The sequence below is a fragment of the Microcebus murinus genome, chromosome 21, assembly GCF_040939455.1.
Source record: "Microcebus murinus isolate Inina chromosome 21, M.murinus_Inina_mat1.0, whole genome shotgun sequence".
Lineage (NCBI taxonomy): Eukaryota > Metazoa > Chordata > Mammalia > Primates > Cheirogaleidae > Microcebus > Microcebus murinus.
The window spans coordinates 13,013,229-13,041,048 of NC_134124.1; the positions used below are offsets into that span (position 1 = coordinate 13,013,229).

At 41.4% G+C, this 27,820-nt stretch overlaps 1 protein-coding gene and 1 long non-coding RNA gene across 11 annotated transcripts in view; one reads left to right on the forward strand and one right to left on the reverse strand.

Moving 5' to 3' along the window:
* Positions 1–11,588: 11,588 nt before the first annotated feature.
* Positions 11,589–25,869, reverse strand: LOC142863098 (uncharacterized). The gene is made up of 4 exons (XR_012913977.1): positions 25,694–25,869; positions 25,479–25,577; positions 17,801–17,992; positions 11,589–11,796 (listed from the first exon to the last, which is right to left on the reverse strand). It is a non-coding gene; the product is annotated as an uncharacterized LOC142863098 (long non-coding RNA).
* The window catches only part of TCERG1 (transcription elongation regulator 1), a 72,177-nt gene continuing 70,209 nt past the window's right edge, over positions 25,853–27,820 (forward strand). For all 10 annotated transcript variants that reach the window (XR_001156493.2, XR_012913974.1, XR_012913975.1 and 7 more), the window contains exon 1: positions 25,853–25,942. Coding sequence is in view for 6 of the 10 variants with exons in the window: in XM_012774170.2 (XP_012629624.1) it covers positions 25,884–25,942 (59 nt within the window). In the remaining 4 variants the exon portion in view is untranslated. The remainder of the gene's footprint in view (positions 25,943–27,820) is intronic.

The following is a 27,820-nucleotide window of genomic DNA, read 5'->3' on the forward strand; positions in this document are numbered from 1 at the left end:
ACTCATACATTACTATATATTTATTACAAAAATTATTTTTTCTTATCTTCATTTGAGCAAAATTACTAGTTATGCTGTTATAATCAGGATTTTTACATAAATTTGTGTTCTGATGACAGTAATGCCAAATTAGACACCCTTTCTTAAGCCATTGTTGTTTTTATTTTTAAATTAATTCCAGTATGGAGAAAGCTTGCTGTTCAGTCAATAGCAACTGACATTGTCAATAAAGTTATTGTAACATTTACATACAGAAACCAGCAATGGATTTTACATCTAAAGATAAAATAGTATGATGGGGTCTTATAGTAAATTATAATAGAAAATATTATACAATATTTTAATTTGATAATATAAATCTACCACTTATATTGCAATTTTCACCTTCTCTCAAAGCAATATGCTGGATCCATAAAACATTTTGCAAGTTCTTTTATCTCAAGGATGGAATATTATAAATAAAACCAAAAAATGGTAATATGTTCCATGATTTATTCAAATCTCTCTTTAAGACTATACCTTGATCTTTAATAACTCCAAAATAGTCTCAATAGAAATTAGTTTGAGGATTATTTGTATGTGAATATTCTCTTTTATAATGTTGCAAACATTTTTGTTTACTTGTTCTAATTTTTTAATATTTTATAGGAGTTTATTTCAATTTAGGGAAACTGTTTTCTCTAAATTTAAAAAATTAATCTTAAAAAGCCAAAATAGCCAGACTCATTATTCATTCAAGATTTTGGAGTTTCTGCAAGCTTTTGCTAGCATTATTAACAGCAAACAAGAAGAATTCACTCCAAATAACCATGGCTATCACAAATTCAAAAATAACTTTTTGCCAAAGATCACAATTTTTAAAATTTAAGCATTACATCTTATTTTTCACATTCTTCCAGTATATCTTATACAAAGTAAATTTTATTATTTTAATAGCATTTAGTCAGCATTCATTTTGTGTGTCTAAAAGTAGTTACAGTGACAAATGTGATGTGTTTTTCAAGATATTTTATCTTTGGGCAGATACAGAAAGTATTTCATATAATCATTGAATTGTTTCAAAAATGAAATTACCTATTGGCACAGTTGAGAACGTGTCTCTTAATAAGAAAATCAAACTATGCATTGTACAAGGTTCACAAAAAATGTTTGTTCCTTACCAACTCCCTTTATCCTTAGCTTGCCCTCATTCTTTTAAATCAATGCCTAAAATTCAAAGTTATTTTTTCAATTCTACCTTTTACAATGGATATAAAACCAATAAAATACTCAATTTTGACTTCCTCAATTTTGATCTTCTGATGGTTTGTCATATGATCAATATTACTGTTCAATATGATTTTATCCTAATATAATTTACTTAAATTAATTATTATTAATTTATAAAAAATTATATCAATAATTTCTTTTTGTCACTTTTAATAGTATTTTGAGTTCCTCACTTTTAAAAAAATCTTTTTTTTTTTTTCTTTTTCTTTTTAATCATATTTTTCTTCACTACAAAAAAAAATCTTTTAAAATTAGTTTTTATCTATCATATGCCTGGTCATTCTGGCATCGAATTTGAAAGTTATTTTCTCTACTAGACTAGAAAATTTCCATTGTTTTTTATCAACATTGTGCTGTTACTGTGTCACACAGGCTTCACTAAATATGGAATATTCAATACTATTCTCTTAAGAATCTTAAGAATATCACAGCAATAATGTTTGTTGAATACTATTGATCATTTGCTGTTATTTCAGGCTTTTTTTTAATTCTAGTATTTGTAGGGTTTTTTTGGAGACAGGCTCTTGCCCTGTTGCCTAGGCTGGAGTTCAGTGGCATCATCTTAACTCACTGCAACCTCAAACTCCTGAGCTTAAGCGATCCTCCTGTCTCAGCCACCTGAGCAGCTGGGACTATAGGTGTGTGCCACCACGCCTGGCTAATTTTTCTATTTTTTGTAGAGACCAGGTCTTGCTATAGTGCTCAAGCTGGTCTTGAACTCCTGGCCTCATGTGATTCTCCCACTGCAGCTTCCCAAAGTTCTAGGATTATAGGTGTGAGCCACTGCGCCCAGCTGTGTTCTTTTCATTGAGAACCTAAGTGTTTCCAGTCACAAATTTCTTCATTGGACGAAGCTAACTATGAAGAGAGACTATGAAATATGTAATAATAGCAACAAAATATTTTGTCTTTCAACTTAGAATGTACAAAAAGTTTGTATAGTTTCTTTCTCCTTTGGAAAAAAATTTCTGATAATATGAAATATTAAATTTTCTGCTGTGTTTATTCAATGGAAAATTCATAACCAATAATTCAATTCAACTTATATTTTTCTCATGATTTCAGGAGGATATTACAGACTTTTTCCAGGATCACCTTCCAATAAACAGTAAAAAAGCAAAATTTTTATCTTTCTTGTCAAATTTGCCAATTTCCCAGCAATTTCTTTGTCTTCTAATTGGCAGGACAGACTTGCAGCATTTGTTTCTTCTGAGTTGTGAATTTGATATGAAAAATTATCTTTTGCATTGTCTTATAATATTTTGATCAGGAAAGAATTTTCATTAGTAGTAAAGAACATGAAGTTACAGGTGTTTCATCTGTCTTGTCCAAGTTGTGGATTTGCTAAGAATACTTTTCTTGCTTATTTTCATTGTTTTGCTCAGTAACTAAATCTTCATTAAATAAGGAATGTGTAATGCTGGTTTGTGAATTGTATGCAGGTAGAGCTCGGTGGACTTCTGCTTACTCTCATTGTCTGCAGTTGAAAAAATGGAAGCAGACTACCTGTCAAATGTTCTTTTTTCTTTTCCATCTTTTTTTTTCTGAACTTCACTTTCTTATTTGTAGTTCTATCCCAATCTCAACTTGTTCTCATTCTCAATGATCCAAAGAATTAAAAGGTAAAATGTAATCATATTCAAAGGGTTCCAAATTTAAATATACCCCATCAAAAAATGTGATTGAACTGTAAATAGTAAAATATTTAAAAATTTAAAGTTTTCCTATGTGTCTCAGAAAGTTATTTTTCTTGTAAAATATCTATAATTATGTATTAAAATTCAAGTGCAAAATGCAAATAGTAATAAATGAATATTAACATTTATATAAAAAATTTCAAATAAAGCTTAGTTTTTATTTAGTTTTAAATTTAACTCATTAAATATTTGTATAGATATTAAATTATTTGCAATTCTTACATTAGTTGCTAATGAAAAGAGTTGATATTATGCTTCATGCTTCAAGCATGCCATGTCTAGATTATGCATAGAAAAATTAAGAATAACATTGCTTAAAATTGCAAAATGTTCTTTGTCTGCCAAGTGTAACTGCTGCAAACACTGCAGTAATTTGTGAGTCCTTCTAGGCCCACAGACTGGAACTTGAAGAAAGCAGGAAAGTGGATGCTCATCACTCCTGGGAAATGATACCATATTATGCAAGAATCTATAGTATCCATGACATCTGGGAGGAAGGATTTGACAAATTAATTAATTTGTCTTTTCTCTTACCTAAATGCTTCCACAGCTTAAATTCTCCTCACACATTCCTAAGCAGTGAACTTCTGGGATTTGGGAACAGCATAACCCACAATTCTTCGTGGCATTTAGATAAAGTCACCTTTTGTTTCCAGGACAGAAGGCAAGAGACGGAGAGTAGTATTTCTGGTGGCCTGAACAGTGTCTGTCACCAGAGTGGTTGTTTAGGGTTATGGCTGCTGTGTGCTCAAAAGGGTCACCCAAACTCACGTGTTCTTTAATAAATTTACCTTTTCATTGTGTGTGATTTTTTTTTTTTTTGATTCTCTAAACATGAAGTTCAAGGTAGAAGCCCTTCGTGACCGGGCCCAAGTGCTGTCTTGAGCTCAGTGAAGAACTCCAACACTACTTGTATGTACAACCCACCTGTATAAAATAGAAACAGGTTCCCTCCAATAATTACCATGTAAGTGGTTTGGTGATTATTACCAGGAGGATCGCTTGAGCTCAGGAGTTCGAGACCAGCCTCAGCAAGAGCGAGATCCTCATCTCTACTAAAAATTAAAAAATTAGCCAGGTGTGGTAGTGCACACCTGTAGTCCCAGCTACTGGGAGGCTGAGGCAGGAGGATCTCTTGAGCCCAGGAGTTTGAGGTTGCAGTGAGTTATGATGACACCACTGCACTCTACCCAAGGCAACAGAGCAAGACTCCATCTCAAAAAAACATATCGGAAAGACATGCTTACAAAAGTGATGGAAAGTGTAATTTACTATTTCAAAATGAGCTACAAGGCTAACAAAATAATATTAGGTAGAAAGGGACTATATAAGTCAGAATTAGAAAATCTTAGAAACAAGGTAAAAGAACTCAGAATTAGAATTAATATTAATCATTTCAGAAATGGAAGGTACAGAAGTAAAATAGAAGGTACAGAAGAGTGAACAAATTCAGCATATAATGCCTGAAATAAAAGGTAAAAAAGAGAGGATTTCAACAAATCAAGGAGAAAATAAAGAGCTAAAAAGGATTCAAGAGAAAGTGGTAAATATAAACAGTAAGCAAAAAATATACATGTATATTCAACATATGTATAAAAGGAGAGCCACAAAGAAGAAAATAAAAAGCAATGGAAATTAAAAAATAATTAAACTTTTTTTTTTTTAGGGACAGGGTCCAGCTCCGTTGCTCAGGTTGGCATGTAGTAGTGCAATCACAGCTAGATTCCAACTCCTGGGCTCAAGCACTCCTCCTGCCTCAGCCTCCTGAGTAGCTGGAACTACAGGCACGCACCACCATACATAGCTAAGTATTTTTTAGTTTAGGTGAGGTCTCAAGGTCTTGCTATGTTGCCCAGCCTGCCTGGCCTAAAAAGTACTTTCAATTTGAAAAGCTAACATTTAAGAAAACCCAAAACCTCTCTCTCTCTCTCTCTATATATATATATAGATATATGTATAGATAGATGGAAATATGTCCAATAAACAAATGTAGCTAAATGTTAACAATGGGTGAGTCTAGGTGAAGAATATTTGGGAGTTTGTTGTATTATTTTAAAAATTGTACCATAGGTTTAAACATTTTCAGAATAAAAGATTGGAGGTGGTGGAGACATAAACACATGGGCTGGAGGTGGCTGCCTGGCCCCAAGGCAACCAATCTACAGACCTGCCGGCTCGTGACCCAGGACCTAAGTGGCCTGGCCTGAAAAGACGAGCTATTCAATACCTGCCAGGATCCCTTTGGCTTCAAGTAACAGGACACCCGAGTCAAAGTAGCTTCAACCATAAGGACACCTCTTGCAACAAGAAATCTAGAGGCAAATAAATGGCTGCAGGGTTGGTTCATTTGTCAGCTCAAGGATGTTCATGCCCTCTTCTGTCAGTTTCTCCGAAGTTCTCCTGGCTTTACCCATGGGCACGGCAGCTTCATGTGTTAGTATCATGTCCTCAAATGGCTTGTCCAAAGCAGGCAGGAAGGGGATGGCTAGCTCCCGCCTGGCTTTGTCCTCCTGGATGAAGGATAAGAGGACACTCCTTCCCACAGTCGCACCCCCAACCCAGAGATCTCTCATATGTCTCATCACTCTTACACTCCCGTAAGGTTCAGCACCTGGGCTCGTTCACCTGAATAAAAGTGCCGAGGAGGGATGCTTGCTAGTGGGCAGCCGGCAGTGTTGGCCACACAAGCCAGACTCCTTTGCTTGGGGACCTGAGCCCAGCAGCCCGGCTGCACTTGCTGTTAGCCGTCCGCTAATGGTGAACCGACGGCAAGAAGTTTAGTTGAGGCCGTGGCACTGCCAGGCCAGGCACAAGCCAAGGTTAAGACAAGGTAAAAATGCTATAGAGAGGGCAAGGAAGCCGTTTGGGAGAGAAAGGAGAATGGAGCACCAGGCTGGAGTCAGTAAAGCTGCCCTGAGGGTTAGAAATGGCTCCCTCTACTGGGGAAGGTGGCTCACGCCTGTAATCCTAGCACTCTGGGAGGCTGAGGTGGGAGGATCATTCAAGGTCAGGAGTTCGAAACCAGACTGAGCAAGAGCGAGACCCAGTCTCTACTAAAAGAAAAAAAAAATAGAAAGAAATTAATTGGCCAACTAAAAATATATAGAAAAAATTAGCTGGGCATGGTGGCGCATGGCTGTAGTCCCAGCTACTCGGGAGGCTGAGGCAGGAGGATCGCTTGAGCCCAGGAGTTGGAGGTTGCTGTGAGCTAGGCTGATGCCACGGCACTCTAGCCAGGGCAACAGAGTGAGACTCTGTCTTGGGAAAAAAAAAAAAAAAAAAAAAAAGAAATAGCTCCCTCAACTGCCAGGAGCCGGATGTATTTTGGTTATGGAGTTGAGTTCCAGACCACATGGAATGTCCTAGTTAGAACTTCTTATTTACCAGTAACAGAAAAAAATGCTGCCCTAGCACAAAAGAGGAGTTCGCTGTAAAGGTATAGGAATGTCTTAAACTACCCAAGGCAGGAAGTGTAGCCAGGCTTTAGGAAGCGCTAGAACAGGAAAGTGCTGGCACCAGGCAGCTCTCCTCTCTTATCTCTGTCTCTCTGCAGTGCATTTCATTCTTATCTCTGCAGGAGATAAGCAGATATTCCTGGTCCCCAGGTTGCTACGAATCCACCCACACCTCCTGTATTTGCACTAAAGCTTTGACCCACTAAGAGTCCACATGGAGTCAGTCCCTCAGTCCTACTTTCGAATTCCCAGAGGAGAAAAGCTGAGAGGACTAAGTTGGAGCAGATGTCCAGTCGGCTTCAGGTCACAGCAGAGAAGCACGGGGTAGGGAGGAACAAACAGTGCAGGAGTATAGCCCCAAAGGTATCCACCCTAGTGTCCTTAAAGAAGTGGTTCTCTAGATTGGGGGCAGGAATTTTGGACCCCCACCCCTCACCTTCCACCAGCTACCTCCAAGAGAGTTTTGGCAATGTCTGGAGATATTTTTGTGTATTACAACTTGGGGGGATGGCTGCTACTTGCATCTAATGGATAGAGGACCAGGGATGTCGCTAAACATTTTGGAATGCTCCCACAACAAAGAATTATCTAGTCCAAAACGTCAGTAGTGCTGAGGCTGGGAAACCCTGGCACCCTTTTCCTTCTAGTAACAGTTTTTTCCACCCCATGGAGCATGTGTATTCACAGAGCACAGACCCACGCCTGGCATGTATGCAGTAGGACTCTAAGTATTTGTTCCACAGCAAGTGAGTGAAAACACTGTTTCCACTGCTGATGACCTGGGCTTCAGTGTGCACTCTTGGGGACAGTCCCCTGGGGGCCCACAAAGGCAGGGGACATGGCAGTGCTTGCCTTGAGAAGTGAGGGTGTCTTGGGGGTGTTAGACAGGAGGAGAAGATGGAATAAGCAGAGACAGATGCAAACTGAAGGCGGAACCGTAAGCACACACACACAACTCCAACTTGCAAGTGCTCACAGCACAAACGGCAGTTGCCTGGCTGGTTTCCGCTCGTCCCACACGCCAGAAGGGAGAGCTGTACAGCCTTAGGTGCTGAACACCTGGAGGCCGTGATACAATCATCTCCCCCCACCCCTAATAACATGTCAGACAGGCAGGTACAGGTCCCAGGCCAGTGGGCTTCTCTTTGGCTTAGTCCATACAGCATGTGCTTTTTTTTCATTGTCAGCCTGAGATCTTTAAAAAAAAAAAGAAAGAAAGAAAATCCTGTAAATGATTCAAAGCGGAGAAGACGCCAGGAAGAATGAGAAGGAAGAATTTGTGAGGCTGAATATTTCCCTGAAATGTCTAATAAACCCGAGTGTGCCATTTGGCAAAGAGGAGCAAGTTTTCTCAAGTTGGGCACCAACGCTGTAAGTTAGCTAACTCAGGGTCTCTGCTGCCCTCTACTGGTTGACATGAAGACTAGCAGGCGGTTTGAGAACGGGAGAGAGGCCTTTCCATACTCCGTTTCTTCATTTAGTTTTTCAACACCTATTTACTGAGCCCACACTTTGTGCGCAGGCGCTGTGCGAGGCATTGAGCACAGTGGGGGTGGGGGGGGATGCGGAGGAGATCCCTGTTCTCATGCAACTTCCATTCCAGCGAAGGGGACCGATTTTGTATAAAGGTCAACACATAGGAGACATTTTAAGGTTCCTCAAAGTGCTCTGAAAGGAAAGATCCCTGGGTCCTTGAACTCCTGGCGGGAGCAGAGGGCAGTGTGGAGGGGAGGCCAGAGAGGCCAGCCAGGGCCACATCACAGAGGGATCCAGCAGTTTGCAAAGGAGCTGGGATTTTGGGGGGGTTACATTTTATTCAGAAAATTGTCTGTGGCCATACCACCCTGAGCAAGCCCGATCTCTCTCATCTGATCTTGGAAGGTAAGCAGGGCCGGGCCTCGTTAGTGCTTGGATGGGAGAAAAGGAAGGTATCAAGGGTTGCTATTTTTGCTTATCACAGATTCTTTCTTTCTTTTGTTTTCTTTTTTTTTGAGACAGTCTCACTCTGTTGCCCAGGCTAGAGTGCCGTGGCGTCAGCCTAGCTCACAGCAACCTCAAACTCCTGGGATCAAGTGATCCTCCTGCCTCAGCCTCCCAAGTACCTGGGACTACAGGCGTGCGCCACCATGCCTGGCTAATTTTTCCTATATGTTTTTAGTTGGCCAATTAATTGCTTTCTATTTTTAGTAGAGACCGGGGGGTCTCACTCTTGCTCAGGCTGGTTTCGAACTCCTGACCTTGAGTGATCCTCCTGCCTCCCAGAGCGCTGGGATTACAGGCGTGAGCCACCACGCCCGGCCAGATTATTCCTTTTCAATAGTACGGACTCCCTGTACGGTATCAAGAAAGACTCTTTTCCAGAAATACCAGAAAGTTTAAAAAGTGCATCCATTAAATAAATACATAAACATCTAGAGGATTACTCCGTTTCCCGTGTGGACGAAGGATGGTGGGGCAGAGGGACGGGAGGAGACAGAGCTGCGAGGTGCTGCGTGTGACTCAGGCGGGGGAGATGGGCAGAAATGCATGGATTTAAGGTGCCTCTCGGGTTTCACCTTCAGGACCTGCTGGTGGGCTGGATGTGGAGGGCAGTGGGGGAGAGCCAGCGAGCGCTGCCAAGGTTGCCAGGGCGAGAAAATCAGCTCCCACGTGCATCTGAAGAGCAGCAGCACCGCAGGCTCCCTTCCTGGCTCCTTGCAGGCCAGTGCTGGAGGGCCACTTCCTGTGCGCCACGCTGTCTTTCCTTCTGCCCAGTCTGGGTGACTCCACCTGACAGGGCTCAGGGAGTCGATGGCTGCGAAGCCTTTTGCTAATACAAAGCCTCCCATAAACGTCAGGTGATGAGAATTACAGCCCCGCAGGCTCCTAAAAGAGAGAGCGTGTCGCGGCTTGAGGAAGCCGCAGCGACAGTGAGGGCACCGGGCTGTCTTTCCCAGCCGCGTTTTAGTTTCAGGGAAGATATGCCTGGAGGAAGCGGAGTGCTGGCTGAGGCCACCGTGGCTCAGGGCCTTTCATGAAAGGTCCAGTTATCAAATCTGTCAGCAGAGCCTCCCTTCGCCTGGCCCGGGGCTCCTTCAAGGTGAAGTGGAGCTTATTCTGAACTTGTGAGAACTCAGCTGGAACCTGGCCTCAGGCAGCCTCTGATTCTGGGGAATAAACAACACACCGTTTCCCACCTTTTCCAATCCTCGACCCACCTGGCAGCTAATTAGTACATAGCCCAGGTGTTCTCTCTGCCTTGAGCGGCTCCCCTGCTCACCATCTGTCTGCAGCCCTTTCATGCACCCCATATGTCGAACAGCCCCGGCCCTCGACCCCTTTCTTTCTCCCTTTTTATTTCTCTCTCCTTAATATGCACTCAACATTCAGCTAGAAATCACTGGGATCCTAAGATAAGCACGGCATTGTGCTGAGGTCACGGAAACTAGGCTGGGGGCAAAGAAATACAATATAAAGGACCCCTCCCAGAAGGAATTACACATTTAGCTGCCAGCCAGCTAGATGAGAACTTCTTCTGTGTGCACGTACGCACGTAAGAAGCAGAACATTGATAAACCACTGTGGCCAGTGTCTATATTAAGGGTTGACTGTATGTCATGCACCTGCCAAGGGTATTATCTCAAGTGGTCCTCATAACAAGCTGGTGGGGTGAGTTCTATTGTGATCCCCATGTTCAGATGTGGAATCTGAGGCTTGGGGAAGTGGTGACTTTTGCAGGGTGACATAGCTAGTGAGTGGTGGAACTTTTTTCAACTCCAGTTGGCCTGATTCTGAAGCCTGTATGAGGCACTGCTCTGCTCTGGTGGCGCGTCAGCTGGGATAACATGGATTCCTTTTGTATTTATTCATCTATTTTTAATTTTATTGTTTTTTAAAGATGGGGGGGGTCTCACTGTGTTGTCCAGGCTGGACTTGAACCCCTGGCCTCAAGCAATCCTCCTGCCTCAGTCTTCTGAGTCACTGGGATTACAAGTATAAACTATTGCAACTGACTACATGGGATTCCTAATAGCACAGGGGTATTCTGCATGCTGCTCCAGTTCTAAGGCTACTCTGCCTTTTGTTCTCCCCTAACTGCTCTTCTACAAGCCTCCCCATCTTGATCCATACCTGCCTCCAATCTCTTGAACCCTTAATGATATTTTGTGGGGTTTTTTTTGAGACAGAGTCTCACTCTGTTGCCCAAGCTAGAGTGCCATGGCATCAGCCTAGCTCATAGCAACCTCAAACTCCTGGATTCAAGCGATCCTCCTGTCTCAGCCTCCCGAGTAGCTGGGACTACGAGCATGCGCCACCATGCCTGGCTAATTTTTTCTATATATTTTAAGTTGCCCAGATAATTTCATTCTATTTTTAGTAGAGACAGAGTCTCACTCTTGCTTGGGCTGGTCTCAAACTCCTGAGCTCAAGCAATCCTCCCGCCTCGGTCTCCCTGAGTGCTAGGATTACAGGCGTGAGCCACCACGCCCGGCCCCTTAATGACATTTTGACATTGAATCAAAATTTTATCAACATGTTGCATGCTCATTGAGGGAGCATTTTTAGGAGCAAACACCAATAATCCCAATTAATTTCAGTAAATTCAAAAAATAATAAACCTTAAAAAAAAAAACCCTATACATACCAATAAATTTCTGGACCAATTTTTCATATTATATACATTTTTCAATTTTTGCTATTAATTTTTTTGTTTATTAAAGTTATTTCTTTTCATTTTTTCTTTTTCCTTTTTCAGACAGAGTCTTACTCTGTCTCCCTGGCTAGAATGCAGTGGTGTCAGCCTAGCTCACAGCAACCTCAAACTTCTGGGGTCAAGCAATCCTCCTGCCTCAGCCTCCTGAGTAGCTGGAACTACAGGCATGCGCCACCATGCCCGGCTAATATTTTTCTATTTTTAATAGAGATGGGGTCTGGCTTTTGCTCAGGCTGGACTCGAACTCCTGAGCTCAAGTGATCCTCCCACCTCGGCCTCCCAGAGTGCTAGGATTACAGGTGTGATCCACTGCACCCAGCCCAAATAACTTCTCAAATAGTGAGTTATTGCTATGGCAATAAAAAAATTATTTCCTCGGCCCATATCCTGAGACTGGTGTGGCGCTTAATGACATACTGCTGGCACTGAGTTTTGTTAACTGCAAGAAACAGATAAGGCTTTCAGTCAGATTTAATTGAGGAAGCACAATGTTGAAAGACCTGGGTTCTGGGTCTCTCTCTGCCACTGACTGTACTTGTGATATCATAGGAAAGTTAAAAATTAAACTCTCACGGTCTCTATTCCTCATCTGTAGACAAATATTATACAGGATGATCTCAAAGATTCTTTCAGCCCTTCAATCAACAGCTTTTGTGACTTCTCAAGGTGGTAATTTGGGAAACTGTATATGAAAGAAAATATATGAAACAATTGCATTATAATAGAGTCTTAGCTATTGCCTTTTATGTAATATTCATGACATTTTATTGTTATTGTTTTTAATTTTGAGAACAGAAAAATATTAACAGTAGGATTTTAGAACTGGAATGAACCATAGAAGAGATGCAAGAGAATAAAAGAGAATCTCCCCACCAACCTCCCACCCCCAAAAAAAAAATTCAGTAAAAGAAATAGCACTGACTTCACACAATGGATTTGATTAACTCTTTATGTTAATAAGCCAAGACACCGTAAATGTGTCATTAATTGTTCTAGGACAAATTCAAAATTTCCTGCGAGTAAAATGCACATACAATGCACTTAGATATAGTCATCTATGTTAATAAAAGAAGAGATTGCAAATGTATGGTCGGTTCTTTCAGGAAAAATACAAATAAGGGTGATCTTAGAGAATGTGATCGTCGTTTAGTAAGTGGAAACTTAAATAATCATATGGTATCTTACTGGGAAAAGGTTGTGGAAACAAACATAGGTGGTCATCCTGGAGCAGTGTACTCGAATCTGTGGCTTACAGATTCCAGGTGGTCCCTGAAATTGCCTTAAGGGTTTTTGCAAATCCCTGAGTTCACTAAGCATTCATTGTCTGTTGACTGAATCAACCAATGGTGCTAATAATACAAATAACTCTCTCTCTTTGTTTCCTGTAAAGCACAACAGAAAAGAACATACTTCTTTTTTTTTTCCTTCTAGCTGGAGAGGTAGGTTTAGCTATCTATGCAAGGAAGAGGTTCTTGGGTAGGGTAGAGAGTTCCTCAGTGCAAGGGCAGGCACATATGATCCCAATGGAAGGTATATATCTATTTTGAATATTGAATTATCAGGCTATCATGGCCCAAAGCTATTAAAAATTCAAATCAAATAACTTACTGCCCTTGTTCTGCTTCCAGTCTCCTTGAGCTGCTTTTTGATGATTTTGTTGGCTATCTAAGTTTGCCCACAGGGAGGACAGGAACATCTGGTCCACATGACTGTTGTGATTCGCTTTGTAAATTAATCAACTGACATTCTGTTTATGAAGATGATTTTCTTTAAGTGCTCAGTTTAATGTGTGTGTTATCGACTTTGGTTCCAGTCTCATTTTGCCAACAAAATCTATTTGGGGGACTCTAAAGCTAGGAGTGCAATCATTAACCACCTGTATTTCTCAAGGTCAAGGGTAGCTTGAGGGCGCTCTTGGCACCCACATAGCTGAGCTTTTTCTGGGGATGCCTCTGTGTACCGTGGCACATTGCTTACCCTTACCACGGGATGAGCATCTTGTCTGATCCTCCCATTTTGTAGATAGATAAACTGAGGCATACATCATAGTATGGCTGTGGTTTCCACCCTCAGTACTTAGCACCTTTGAGAACTAGCTCTCTGAACACTTAAACTTTAAAAAACTTATTATTTTGAAATTATTTTGGATTTACAGAAGACTTACAAAGTTAGCACAGAAATACTCCACACCCAGCTTCTCTTAACATGTTACAGAACCATGGTGCATTGATCGGCATGAAGAAGTATGACAGTAACTAACAACAAACTTTATTTGAATTTCCTTAGTTTTTCCCCACTGGTGGCCTTTTCTGTTCCAGGATACAATCTGGGCTACCTCATCACATTCAGTTGTCATATCTCCTCTGTTGCCTTAAACCTATGACAGCTTCTCAGTCTTTATATTCTCATGACCTTGATACTTTTGAAGGGCACTGGTCGGGTATTTTGTAGAATGTCCCTCGGTTTGGATTTGTTTCCCGTTTCCTCAAGTTTCGTCTGAGGTGGTGGATTTTGGGGAGAACGTCACAGAGGTGAAGTGCCCCTCTCATCACATCGTGGCAGGGGTGCATGCTGTCACTGCTGACATTAGCCTCGATCACTTGGTTAAGATGGGGACTGCCAGGTTTCTCCACTGTAGGTGTAAACTTTTTTGGTTGGAAGCCAGTCATGAAGTCTAACCCACACTCAAGGAGAGGGGAATTAAAACCCATCTTCTGGAGGGAGTGTTAGGTTGGGACGAGGAGGAAGGGGAACAGGTGCTTTGTCTAGGGGGTGTCCATTGAGGAGCAGGTCACACAAGGAGATGCTTTGTGTACAATAGGAGGAATAAAGTGACCAGAGGGGACTTCTAAAAAGAACAGATGACGTGTCAAGGGGTTTCCAAGAACTGAACAGATATTTGGTCTTCAAGGACTGACCAACCAGAAAGAGGTAGAAAGGCCACCAAGTGGAGATATGATCAAGGCCACCAATGAGGGTCTTTGGAGCATGCGTACGAGTAAGTTACCCTCAAGTGACCTACCCTAATTACCATAGTAAAAATCATACCCATAACAGTTTACAAATACCATGGCAACCCCCAGAAATTGCCTTATAAGGTTAAAAATGGGGCAGGGTTCCTACTTCTCGGAATTCTCTGCTCCTTTCCAAGAAAAACCATGAATATTCTGCCCCCCACTTAACATAAAATTAGGGAATCAGCATAGAAGGGAAAATCTTGTTAAACTCAGGGTCTCCTGCACTCTCAGGGGTTGACCCACTCCTTCTCTAGAATGTTCTATGCTTTAATAAACTTTGGCACTTTGCTTGCAGCTGCTTGGTCTGCTCCTTTGTTCTGTGCACTTGGTACCAGTAACCATTCATTCTTCGGTACTGGGGACCAAGAGCCAGGGAACACGGGCCTGACATCTGGTTCCCACACCTGACAGGACAAGTATCAAAGAATTTGTTGACTTATGTTAAAACCTCCACAGTATTTTATAAATTTTGGGTGGAGATATTTTGAGGCTATGAAACATCCTGTTTCTCCTTAAAGCTTTGTCCACTCATTTTAATGTTTGTCAGTAGTTCTTGCCTGCAGCAATTATATTGTGATTGTTCTAAGAGTGAGTTTTTCTGTTTTTCTAATTTCTTCTACATCTATTAGAAACAATACCCTAGCACGTTTTGTGACCTGGCCTATCTTTTTATCTGGCTCCTCAACTTGGTCGACTTGGGTAATTCCTTCTTTTGTAGGTAATCCTTTCTTCTAGAAGGTTTTTCTCTCCCTCCCTTTTGTGCTCATCAGATTTCCTATAAATTTTGGTGTTTAAAACAGAATTACCTCTGACATCATTGTCAGCTTTCCAACATAAAGTCAGACATGAGATTTGTGTTATCATAATGTGCTTTATGAAGATGCTCTTATTCTTTATGTGTCTAACTCAGCTTGCATTGGGATAGCTGGTATTATGATTAATCTTTACTTCCTTAGCTGTTGTTAGACTATAGACCAATAATGTAAGCACATACATTTTGCTGTATATCAGTTTAAATACTTTCATATGGGGGCCGGGCGCAGTGGCTCACGCCTGTAATCCTAGCACTCTGGGAGGCCAAGGTGGGTGGATTGCTCGAGGTCAGGAGTTTGAAACCAGCCTGAGCAAAAGCGAGACCCTGTCTCTACTATAAATAGAAAGAAAGTAATTGGCCAATATATATATATATATATATATATATATATATATACACATATATATATAGAAAAAATTAGGCGGGCATGGTGGCACATGCCTGTAGTCCCAGCTACTCGGGAGGCTGAGGCAGCAGGATTGCTTGAGCCCAGGAGTTTGAGGTTGCTGTGAGCTAGGCTGATGCCACGGTACTCACTCTAGCCTGGGCAACAAAGCGAGACTCTGTCTCAAAAAAAAAAATTAATTAAAAAAAATAAATACTTTTATACGGTATTCTGCATAAAATGTTCTTTACATTTTAATGTTTCAAGGGCCTAGGATATTTTATTAATGAAAAATTTCAAATATTAAGAAGTAGAGAGAATAGTACCATAAATGTTCATCTGCCCATCACCTAGCTTCAAAAAGTATCAAAATATAGTCAATTATACCTTTTAAATCTATAACTACCTCCACCCACCCCCCACTCTCACCCCACCCTTCCTGCTTCCCACTCTTGTATCTTTTGAAGCTAATCCCAGATATTATATTATTTCATCTGAAAGTATTCAGGAGGTATTAGAATGTTTTTTGGTATCAACTAGAAATGATAATCAATTAATTAATTTGTCAATTGACTTATTTATTGATTGGCACTGAGCTACATTTAGGGGAAACAGTGATTAAGAAACATGAACACATTCCCTACTCTCTTGGAGTCTAATATTCAACTGGACATTGAAGTTACTATCTTCTAGTAACCTTAGTTACTTAACTTCTTAGCTCCTTAGTTCTTAGTTGCTTAATTTCTCTTTGTGTCAGTTTCTTCATATATAAAAAGGAGATAGTAGTAATACCTTATTTAGATGACTGTTGTGAAGAGTAAATGGATAATGTTTGGAAATTTGAGCATGAAAATGATTGTAGTTGATCGAAACTTATTTAACCTATTGAAAATCCATGAGTCCTTAATAATATTTAAAGAAAGAAGAAATCAGAAAAACTCATTTGTCTACAGTGGAGATGCATATCAAACCATCTTTTTCTTTTTAAAATTGATAAATAAAGGAAAAGAATTAAGCATTTATCTACTTTTTAAAAAGAAACTGTATTTTAGGGTAACTAAATAGCCTCTGTTATTGAAGGAAATCTCTAATTTACAGAAGACTGTCAGGCAGTAAATGTAGAAGGTAACATATAATTAGAAAATCATTAGTTTGTCACCCCTAAGGAAAGTATTGATTCAAGAAAGGGATAAAACCATTAAATCATTAGGTTAATGGTTGACAGGTAGGTTGACCATTTATCTCATTTTGCCTGAGATGGTCCTAGTTTACGACTGTTCTCCAAGTGTAATTATTAATAGCGCCCCTTTCAATCTCAAATGTGATGGTTCAGATAATAAATTATAGGGTCATCCTATTGATAGGGAACCAGACATTTGTATTAAGCCAAAGTAATATCATGCAGATAATATTGTGGTTACAATGGAAGGATTGAACTGTCATTACCTTTAACCCAGTGTTAATCTTAGCATCACTTGAGATATTCATGTATCTCTTGATATGATACAACTGAAGTACACAGCACTACCTATGAAGTTCTGTTGATAAAAATTTAAATCTGATCAAATATTCAGATCTATCTTCTTGCTTACAAGAAATACAAGGGTTAGAAGTAGCAGTCCAACAGATCCAGAAGGTGAAACTGGCCTGCTATTTAGAAAGTCAGTATCAGGCCAGGTGTGGTGGCTCACACCTATAATCCTAGCACTCTGGGAGGCTGAGGCAGGAGGATTGCTTGAGGTCAGGAGTTCGAGACCACCCTGAGCAAGAGCCATACTGCCATCTCTACTAAAGAAAGAAAAAAAAATTAGCTGGGCAACTAAAAATAGAAAAAAATAGCTGGGCACATTGGCATGCATTTATAGTCCCAGCTATGTGGGAGGCTGAGGCAGGAGGATCCCTTGAGCTGAGGAGCTTGAGGTTGCTGTGAGCTAGGCTGATGCCATGACACTTTAGCCTGGGCAACAGAGTGAAACTGTGTCAAAAAAAAAAAAAAGTATCATGATAAAAGGATAAAAGGTACTATTCTAGGTTAAAAATATCTTAAGAGACATAGCAACAGAGGCATTGCTTGGTTCTGAATTGAATCCGGATTTGGCTAAACCAGCTGGAAAGGATGTCTTGGGGACAGTTGGGAAAATCTGAATATGGATTTGGTATTAGTGATAATTTTGTTACGTATGAAAATATTATTGTTGCCATGTAGAAAAACTGTGGGCTATTCTTTTACAAAGAGATACATTCTGAATTTCTTAGGGATGGAATATTATGATGTCTATAATTTACTTGAAAATACTTCAGCATTAACAGCAAAGTGAGTTGGCAGGCAAAGAAATAAGATAAAATATGTAAAACATATTGAACACATAGTAACTGTTCAATGTTACAATATGTAGCACAGTAACAAGTGGTTGGAATGTTGCGGAGATATCTAGGGTGCTTAGGGGAAGAATTTAACAGGTGAAACTACCTAGACAGTGGTGGCAGGAGGTCGGATTTTGCTCTCTGAAGAATGATGTTGAAGGATCTGCTTCCAAGTTCACTCTCCTGGTGGTTGACACGCGTGAGTTCCTTATAGGTTGTTAGACTGAGGACATGCCACAGTGGCCCCTCCATGGGGCTAATCACAACACAGCAGTGCCCTCCTCCTGGCACAAGCAATCTAAGAAAGAAAGGAAGAATTATCTCCATGAAAGCCACAGACTTTCTTCTCCACTGCCTGGAGGAAGTAATGTGTAAGCCGAGATCTGAAAGACAGCGTCATGGTAAGGTGGTAGGGTCCCAGCGATCCCGCCATCCCATATTCAGCCCTTGTGTAATCCCCTCTCCTCGAGTGTCTGGACCTACTGACTTGTTTCTAACTAACAGACATGGCATAGAAGTGATGGAATTTCACTTCCAAAATTAGGTTACAAAAAGTCTGTGGCTTCCATACAGGTAATTCTTCCTTTCTTTCTTAGATTGCTTGTGCCAGGAGAAGGGCACTGCTGGGTTGTGATTAGCCCCATGGGAGGGGCCGCTGTGGCATGTCCTCAGCCTAACAACCTATAAGGAACTCATTCGTGTCAACCACCAGGTGAGTGAACTTGGAAGCAGATCCTTCAACATCAGGTGGATGAGTCTTCAATCCTGGCTACACTGTCATGAGAGACCTTGATCCAGAAGCACTTTGGCCATGCCTGGATTCCCGACCCATGGAAGCTAGGAAATAATAAATTGTGTTGCTTTAAGCTGCTAAGTTTTGGAGTAATTTGTTATGCAGCCACAGATAGCTAATACAGGTAGGAAAGAGTCATTTGGGTGAAAGATGGCAAGAAGAGCACTGTAGGCAGGCATATTGAAAACACATGAACTAGCATCCCAGGGAAAAGGAATGTGAATCTTTAAGGAATGGAAAGAAACCAAATATGATTAGAATTTAGAGAGCAAATGAGGAAACATGAAGCTATAGAGATGGGCATGGTGTAGATTTTCAGGCCTACAAAGACCTAAAGTCTGTTTTTTTTTCCCTGCTGGGCAATGACAAGCCACTGAAAGGATTTCAGAGAGGGCTGTTTTAGCAGCTTAATTGGATGCTTCACAGATAACAGAATAGAGGGCGCAGAGGTGGAAGCTAATCTGGGGGAAGAGCTGAATCATCCAGGGCCGGGTGTGGAAAACAGATGCCGTTGCCTTTCTCATCTCATGGACACTGGAAAGGTCAGAACTGCTCTGGCTCTCATGCTGGTTACACAAAATTGGTGCAGGGAGGGACATACATATCAACGACAGGTAACACACTGGCTGCTCCCCAATGGCCAATCAGGTTTTGTCTCTGAAGGATTTGCACCTGCAGATATCAAGAGATCTGGCAGTGAGGTGAGCTGGACGCTGCATTTAGACCCATGTGGAATGGGATGAGTGAGAGCAGGAAGTAGGTTTCCAGAAAGAAAGAGAAGACCAGAGCAAACGGGCAGAGGTCATCCAGAGGAGAAGCCACGTGGCTCCCGAGGAGGAAAGGAAGAGGAAGGGAAGCTCTTTAGGTCCTTGCAGCTTCCTAGGCCCCATGGAGGTCAGGACAACCACTCTTCCCGTCCACAGATCTCGAGAGTTCTCAGTTTCCTCACCAACACTCATTTCACAGGAGCTCATTTGGGATTTTTTCCCCTTGCAACTAAAAGATTGTCTTGACTAGATTAGATGTCTGCACCATGATTGAAGAGATAGTTTGACCTCCGTAGATTTAAAAAAGTATGTGTGTGTGGGTGTGTGTGTGTGGGGTGGTTGGATAGAATGCAAATGCCCTGTCTTCTGTTATTCCTAACACTTGCATATTACTGGAGACATATCTTGGGACTCGATATACTCATAAAAATGCATTTACTTCAATTCAGGAATTCTCAGCCCCATCCAGGCAGCCCATATGCTGATACTACATAAAGGTTGGAACATAAAACAATGATTTCCTATTTCTCTCACATCCTTGGATCCAGTGGAGATTTAGGTGATGGGAGGTGAAAACTTCTTGTTCTAAATTCCATAGTTAAGTCACAGGCCCATGAAGGGACAGATAGAAGGTAGATGCAATTGACATGCCGTCTGCAGAAGTATTGGTTGCTGCCTTCAGACAACCATACAGAAGGGCAGTAGCCCCAGAGAGACTTTATACCCTAATGATTGGTTGGGAGTAGAGCACATTGGTTATGAACGTGGACTCGTGGCCTGATGGCCTAGGTTTGAATTCCAGTTTTGCCACTTACCAGCCGTGTGACTTGGGGTGCATTACTTAATCTTTCTGTGCCTTTACTATCTGTAAAGTAGGATAATAAAAGTGCTTACCTCATAGGGTTTTTTTTTTTAAAGGCTCAAATGTGTTAATACATGTAAAGGGCTTAAACAGTGCCTAGCACATGGAAAATGATTGGTAAATATTACTAAGTAAAATGGTTATATAACATGCTTAACATACTAGGGGCTCAGGAAATGTAAGACACTGTTATTGTTTTCCGCTCTAATCCTGTATGTTGATTTAGTATGATGTCTCTTATTCATAGAGTAATATTGTTTTTGTAGTCCTAGTTTCTTGGCTCTCCTAGTGTCTTCACTTATATGTGTGCAAGAAGCTGGAAACTATCTTGATTTTGACCATGTTGCTAAAGAACTAGCTAGCAAAATGCCCTATCTTAGTCTGTAAGTGGGGGCTGGTGTAACAAAATACCATAGACTAAGTGGCTTATAAACAACACAAATTTATTTTTTACAGGTCTAGAGGCTGGGAAGTCCAAGATTAAGGTGCCAGCAGATTTGGTGTCTGATGAAGGCTGGCTTCCTCACAACCTTCTCACTCTAACCTCACATGGCAGAAGGGGGTGAGAGTTCTCTCTTGGACCTCTTTTATAAGGGAACTAATCCCATTTATGGGGGCTCTGTCCTGAGGACCTAATCATCTCCCAAAGTCCCCACCTCCTAATATAATTCACCTTGAGAGTAAGAACTTCAACATATGAATTTTGGGGGGACATAAACATTCAGACCATAGCAGCCCCAAATCACCCCCATGAATAAGTATTGCTTATTGATGATTTTTAGTTGCTGCCTATGCCATGGTAAATAGTTTACTTATGAAATCTCACAGCAACTCTTTGTTTTCCAAATAAAGAATTTGAAGCTACGAGAAGTCAAGTAACTTGCCCGAGATTATACAGCCAGTAGTCAGTAGAGCTAGGACTAGAATCCTAATGTCATTTATACCGAAGCCTGTTAGCAACTGCTATCTACACTGCCTGTGAGGTAGCTAGCAGGTGTATCCAGTCCAGTACTCTCCATTTCTGAGATCTCTTTAAGTGTTTCGAAGACCAATATTTCCAGTCAGGAATAATATAGCTTCACAGTAAGTAGACATTGTTGACCATGTGAACAAACACCTTATTAGGAGCTGGGGATTCAGCAAGGAAAATAGCCTTTCTAAAGTATTTACAGTCTAGGAAAGAAGAAGAAACGACATATTAGCTATAGTATTTTTCCGATTTGGGTGAGAATCGGGATTTAGTGGTCCCCAATTGTCTTTGGTGAGAGACACACTTGTGTTTGAATTCTGGTTTCCCTTTTTTTCAGCTTTGTGAATGTCCCCTTGAACCAGTCCTGTAATCTCTCTAAGACTCAGTTTCTCCATTTGTAAAATGAGAACAATACATCTGCCTTGCAGGGCTGTTGAAAGGATTAGAAATCATGTATGCAAAGTACTTATCATGGGTTTAAGATAGGTGTCCAAAATGGTAATGATTTAAAAAAAAAAACACCCTGATTCTTCATTGGAACTCCGTCTCAAGAGTCACTTCTGAAGAGTGTCTTCATAGTAGGACTTAAGCCCTCACAATATTAATTTGTTTTAAGCCAACACTGTCTCTTCATTTCACTTTGATGCACTAATTTTGGTGGCCTATGATTCAATTGCTGCCAAGTGGGCAAGGCTATTTTTTGCTACTCTGTTCTGTGCAGCTGTGTACATCATCAGTATCCTAAGAGTGATCAAGCGTTGACTAAAGGAAAGTCCATTTGATCTCTTAAAAGATGCCCTCATTCTCCTCAATTCTTTTCTCACATTTGATTCCACAAAATGGTTCATTCTAGAATAGCTGTGTAGACACAGCTCAGGTCAGATATTTGCAGCATGTTTTATGCAACTATTGAGCACAAACTACCTGAATCTTAAGGACATGTTTATGGGAATACACTATAGCAATGAAATAATGAAATGAATATATATGAGTACCATATATATATATATATACATACATATACATATATGTATGTATACTTAATCTATTTAAAAATAAGATGGCCAGGCGTGGTGGCTCACGCCTGTAATCCTAGCACTCTGGGAGGCCGAGGCAGGCAGATTGCCCAAGGTCAGGAGTTTGAAACCAGCCTGAGCAAGATCGAGACCCCATCTCTACTAAAAATAGAAAGAAATTAATTAGCCAACTAATAATATATAGAAAAAATTAGCCAGGCACTCACTCTAACCTGGGTAACAAAGTGAGAATCTGTCTCAAAAAAATAAAAAAAAATAAAAATAAGATAATACAATAAAATATAAATATCTTGAAGTATATTTAGATATAAATAACATAATAAAAACCATCAGATAATAAAACTTTAAGTACATCTGCAAGGAGTTCCTTCAGATTGACAGTTTGTTTTCATCTTTAATATATACCAGTGACTCACTTTCTATAAGGAGTCCATTTTGAGTTATTTTTTTCAGTAGGAATTAGTTTATAATTAGCCACCTATAACAGTATTCTTTTGAGAATAGTTGGTCAGAACTTGGTGATGTACACTGGTATTGAAAAAAGGGATCTAACCTCCCCCACTTTTAGTCAGATCACAGTTTGTCCAAATATCACATCTTTTTTTTTTTTTTTTTTTGAGACAGAGTCTCACTTTGTTGCCCAGGCTAGATTGAGTGCCATGGCGTCAGCCTAGCTCACAGCAACCTCAAACTCCTGGGCTTGAGTGATCCTTCTGCCTCAGCCTCCCGAGTAGCTGGGACTACAGGCATGCGCCACCATGCCCGGCTAATTTTTTTTTTTTTTTTTTTTTTTTTATCTCCTGACATCCAGTTCACCGGCTAATTTTTTATGTATATATCAGTTGGCCAATTAATTTCTTTCTATTTATAGTAGAGACGGGGTCTCGCTCTTGCTCAGGCTGGTTTTGAACTCCTGACCTTGAGCAATCCGCCCGCCTCGGCCTCCCAAGAGCTAGGATTACAGGCGTGAGCCACAGCGCCCGGCCAAATATCACATCTTTAATGAAATTTTCACCATCCTTTCCTTCTCCAATTAAGCATGCTCAGAACTCTGTATTCAGCCCTTATCACAATTTATCACATTTATTTTGAATATTTAAATGGATTCAGTATAGCATAGCGGTTTATTTTTTATTTTTATTTAAAAAAAAATTTTTGAGACAGAGTCTCACTCTGTTGCCTGGGCTAGAGTGCCGTGGCATCAGCCTAGCTCACAGCAACCTCAAACTCCCGGACTCAAGCAATCCTCCTGCCTCAGCCTCCAGAGTAGCTGGGACTATAGGCATGCACCACCATGCCCAGCTGATTTTTTCTATATATATTTTTGTTGGCCAATTTCTTTCAATTTTTTTTTTTTTTTTTTTTTGAGACAGAGTCTCACTTTGTTGCCCAGGCTAGAGTGAGTGCCGTGGCGTCAGCCTAGCTCACAGCAACCTCAAACTCCTGGCTCAAGCAATCCTCCTGCCTCAGCCTCCCAAGTAGCTGGGACTACAGGCATGTGCCACCATGCCCGGCTTTTTTTTTTTTTTTTTTTTTTCTATATGTATTAGTTGGCCAATTAATTTCTTTCTATTTATAGTAGAGACGGGGTCTCGCTCTTGCTCAGGCTGGTTTCGAACTCCTGACCTCGAGCAATCCACGCGCCTCGGCCTCCCAGAGAGCTAGGATTACAGGCGTGAGCCACCGTGCCCGGCCAATTTCTTTCTATTTTTAGTAGAGACAGGGTCTCGCTCTTGCTCAGGCTGGTCTCGAACTCCTGCACTCAAACAATCCTCCTGCCTCGGCCTCCCAGGGTGTTAGGTTTACAGGCGTGAGCAACTGCACCCACTAGCATAGTGGTTTTTGATTAGAATAGAATTCATGGCTGGGCATGGTGGCTCATGCCTGTAATCCTAGCACTCTGGGAGGCTGAGGCGGGCAGATCGTTTGAGCTCAGGAGTTCGAGACTAGCCTGAGCAAGAGTGAGACCCTGTCTCTACTAAAATAATAGAAACAAATTAGCTGAAAAAAAAAAAAATATATATATATATAAATTAGCCGGGCATGGTAGCGCATGCCTGTAGTCCCAGCTACCTGGGAGGCTGAGGCAGGAAAATCGCTTGCGCCCAGGAGTCAGAGGTTGCTATGAGCTATGATAATGCCACGGCACTCTAGCCCAGGCAACAGACTGAGACTCTGTCTCAAAAAAAAAAAAAATAGAATTCACATACAATAAAATTAGTATATTCACAAAGTTGTGCCATCACTGCTATCTATTTCCAAAACATTTTCATCATCCAAAAAGAAACTCCATATCCATTAGCAGTCACTTCCAATTCCTCACTCCCCTCTACCTTGGTAACCACGATTCTACTTTCTATCTGTATGGAATTGCCTATTCTGGACATTTCAGATAAATGGAATCATACAATATGTAGCCTTTTGTGTCTGTTTTCTTGCACTTAGTACAATGTTTTCAAGATTCATCCATGTTATAGCATGCATCAGTACTTCATTCTTTTTCATTCTTTTTTATGACTAAATAATATTTCTTTGTATGGTTATACTACATATTCTAACCTTTCATGAGCTGATGGACGTTTGTTGGGTTAAGGCTATTAGAAATAATGCTGCTATGAACATTTGTGTACACGGTTTTGTGTGGTTCCAATTACTTTGGCTCATGGTGTTTAAGAATGGGACTTTGATACCACACTGCCTTGGGTTTAGGGCATTTACTAGCTATGTGACCTTAGGGCATGTGAACTATGTGAACTATGCGAATTTAGGGCAAGTTACTTCTCTGTGCCTCAATCTCATTTATGAACTTTGACTATGTACACTGCTCACCTTAGTGTTTTTTGAAACTTAAAAGAGATAAGACATGGGAAATACTAAGAACAGTGCCTGGCATACATGGTTAGGTCCGGGTAAAATTTATTATCTGTTATTTATTTTAATGTTTGAGCTCTTTAATTATAGAGTTCATCTTTATTTTGAAATTCTAGAGTGTTTCAAACGTTTTTCTTTAATAAAAAGTATTCAGAATTATCTGGATATAAAAGTGTGCTAATTTTAGGCAAGTGCATTTTGATATTGAAGGAGATATTAAAGCTATAAATTGCAAAAAAGGCTTGTCTTCTCCAATTTACCTCTCTTAATGCAGAGACTTATAACACCCAACAGACATCAACTAATTATTTAGTATAATTTGGGAGATATCCTTGTAATTAATAAAATATCATTTAATAACATGGATATATATCCGGGTGGTGACTTAAGACTGCTGTTACTGTAAAGCTGGGGAAATAGTTCCTTTCCACAGCAACTCTACGATGGGTTTAGGCGCGACCCAGGTCGATTTTGATTGGCTCACCTAATGGAAACGGTCTCGGCCTGACCTACTCCTGGCCAATATGGCTCCACAATTGGCTCTCCGGGAAGCCGCCGGACACGTGGCCACCACAGCCTGGGCCTAACGTGGGAGGACTGAGTTATCCTTACCGCGAGAGGGCGCCGGCGGTTCCTCGTTGCCAAAGTCCCATTTCCCATAAAGCCTGCAAGCGACCAATCAACTGGCTGTCTCCATACCGCTTTCAAAGTCGGCGGGCCCTGTGCCCAATAGTAAGGCAGACACCGCCCCAAACTCGAGGATTGATGGAAAGCTTCACCAATCACATCGTAGATCTCCGTTGTCTCCGCCTCTCTTGTACGGGATTGACGAACTTTCCGGCCAATAGAGGACGCCGAGTCGGCGGGTGGAGGAACGCGGCCCTCTGTAATGGCGGAGCGTGGCGGGGACGGGGGGGACGGCGAGCGATTCAATCCTGGGGAGCTCAGGTAAGGAGTGCTGCCCTCCCTTACGTCTCGGCTAGCGGGGGTCTCAGGGGCTGGGCCTGCTGTGCGGAGAGCCGGGGCGGACAGTGGGCAGCAGAGCTGCGGTGGCTCTGGGTCAGGACCGCATGGGGTTTGAGAAGGTGGAAGGGGAAGGTGGCTTGAATGAGAGAGTCGGGCCGGGGCTGGGCCGCGGCCTCCAGCGCGTTCTCGGGGCGCTCCCTGCGGCCTCCGCGGGGCTCCGCCGCCCCTCGCGGCCCGCCGAGCGGGCCCGGCGCTCCCGCCTTGGGGCCCCGCCTCGGCCGCGTGCCGCCTCCGCCTCGGCCGCCCTCAGCCTTTCTCCTGGCTGCGCTCCGCCGCGGGCCCCGTTTTCCTCATCGGCGCCCCTCCACCCTGCAGTTAGCTCCCCGGGATCCCTCGCCACTTCTGGCTCGGTCCTCTCCACGCTCTCCGCGGCTATTTGGAGTCCCACGTTTGCCCTTTTATCTTGTCCCCCCCCTCACTTGCCTTTCTTAACTTCGTGGGGATTTTCTTCCTTTTTCTCATCTCTTTATTGCTTATTATTCTGCAGTTGTGAACAGTAAACAATAGCAGCAACCGTTTCGTAGGCGCTTACTGTGTGCCAGTAAGACCTTTTTGCTTAGAGTTGTCTCATTTAGTCCTCACAAGCCCCCTTTTGGAGTAGTTAGCTCTTCTCATTTTGCAGGCCCCACGCCCGAGGCATCTTCCGTTAAGTTACTCGCCCATCTTACAGGTGAGGAAACTGAGCCTCTCGTAGAGGTTGAGTCAGTAGAACAAGATTGCATAGGTGGAATGGTGGCTCCAGGAAGTGGCTTGAACCCAGGCAGTCGGGGCTCCAGAGCTTGCGATCTTGATCGGTGTTCTATTTGTCTGCCACCCACGCCATTGGTTGGCCTAAAGAGTGCAGTGACTTTTCTTCCTCCCTGACCTTAGTGCCTATGGAATTTATAGTTAAAATTTGATAAAATTAAGAGTGACTTGGAAAAAAACATATATCTTTTGGTCAGTGTTTTTTAAGAGAAAAAGAGGTACTAATTTTATATATGTTTGGTACATTTTTTTTTTCCTGGGTGGGAGAAATGTCATTTCAGATGATCAGCTCCCATTCTGAATTGTGCTATTGTCAGCATTTGAAAATGAAAAAGAGCAGTGTACATTCTGAGGACTCTGTAATGTTGTCTAGAGCTTAAGATGAAATTGTACATGGGAATTATTATTCAGGGTTTTAGAAGCAAGTAATGTCTTTCAGATTCTGAATTGGCATACAAAAATCCCTACTTTGGCAGGAATAAAATTTTGCCTTATGTCAGAGATGTATCTCAAATCCTTTAAACCCCACACGTACATGTTAATAGTGACCAAAGTGTGTTGTGTCTTTCAGTAACGATGGAAAGTTTATTCTTGATTCTAATCTTAAAGAGAGGTTACTTAGCTAGTGTCAGATGGATTTATTAGGGAACATTATTTTGTGTTTTAGAGAGTATTTTTCTTCAGTTTTGCAACAATACATCTTTTAGATTTTATTAATAGTCTAGACATTGTTGTAAACTGATTTGAATAGGGCTTAATGTGCAAATTAATTTGCTCTCCTGCAAGTATTTTTTACCTTCGCTGTTGGGTTGGAAGTTGCCTGCAGAATATATTGTATAGATCATTATTTTAGTATTTCTCATGATTTATGAGAAATCAGCTGTTTATGTGACTGCTTTGATAGCTGAAGTGGGGCTTAGTTTTTGTATTTGCATCTTAAGTGTATTTGATGGTGTGTCTATATAGTGCCTGGCAAATAAGGTTTTTAGTAGGTTAATGGTAGATAGATAAAGATAGGAGATTTAGAGATGGTTCACTTATTGGGCTGACATT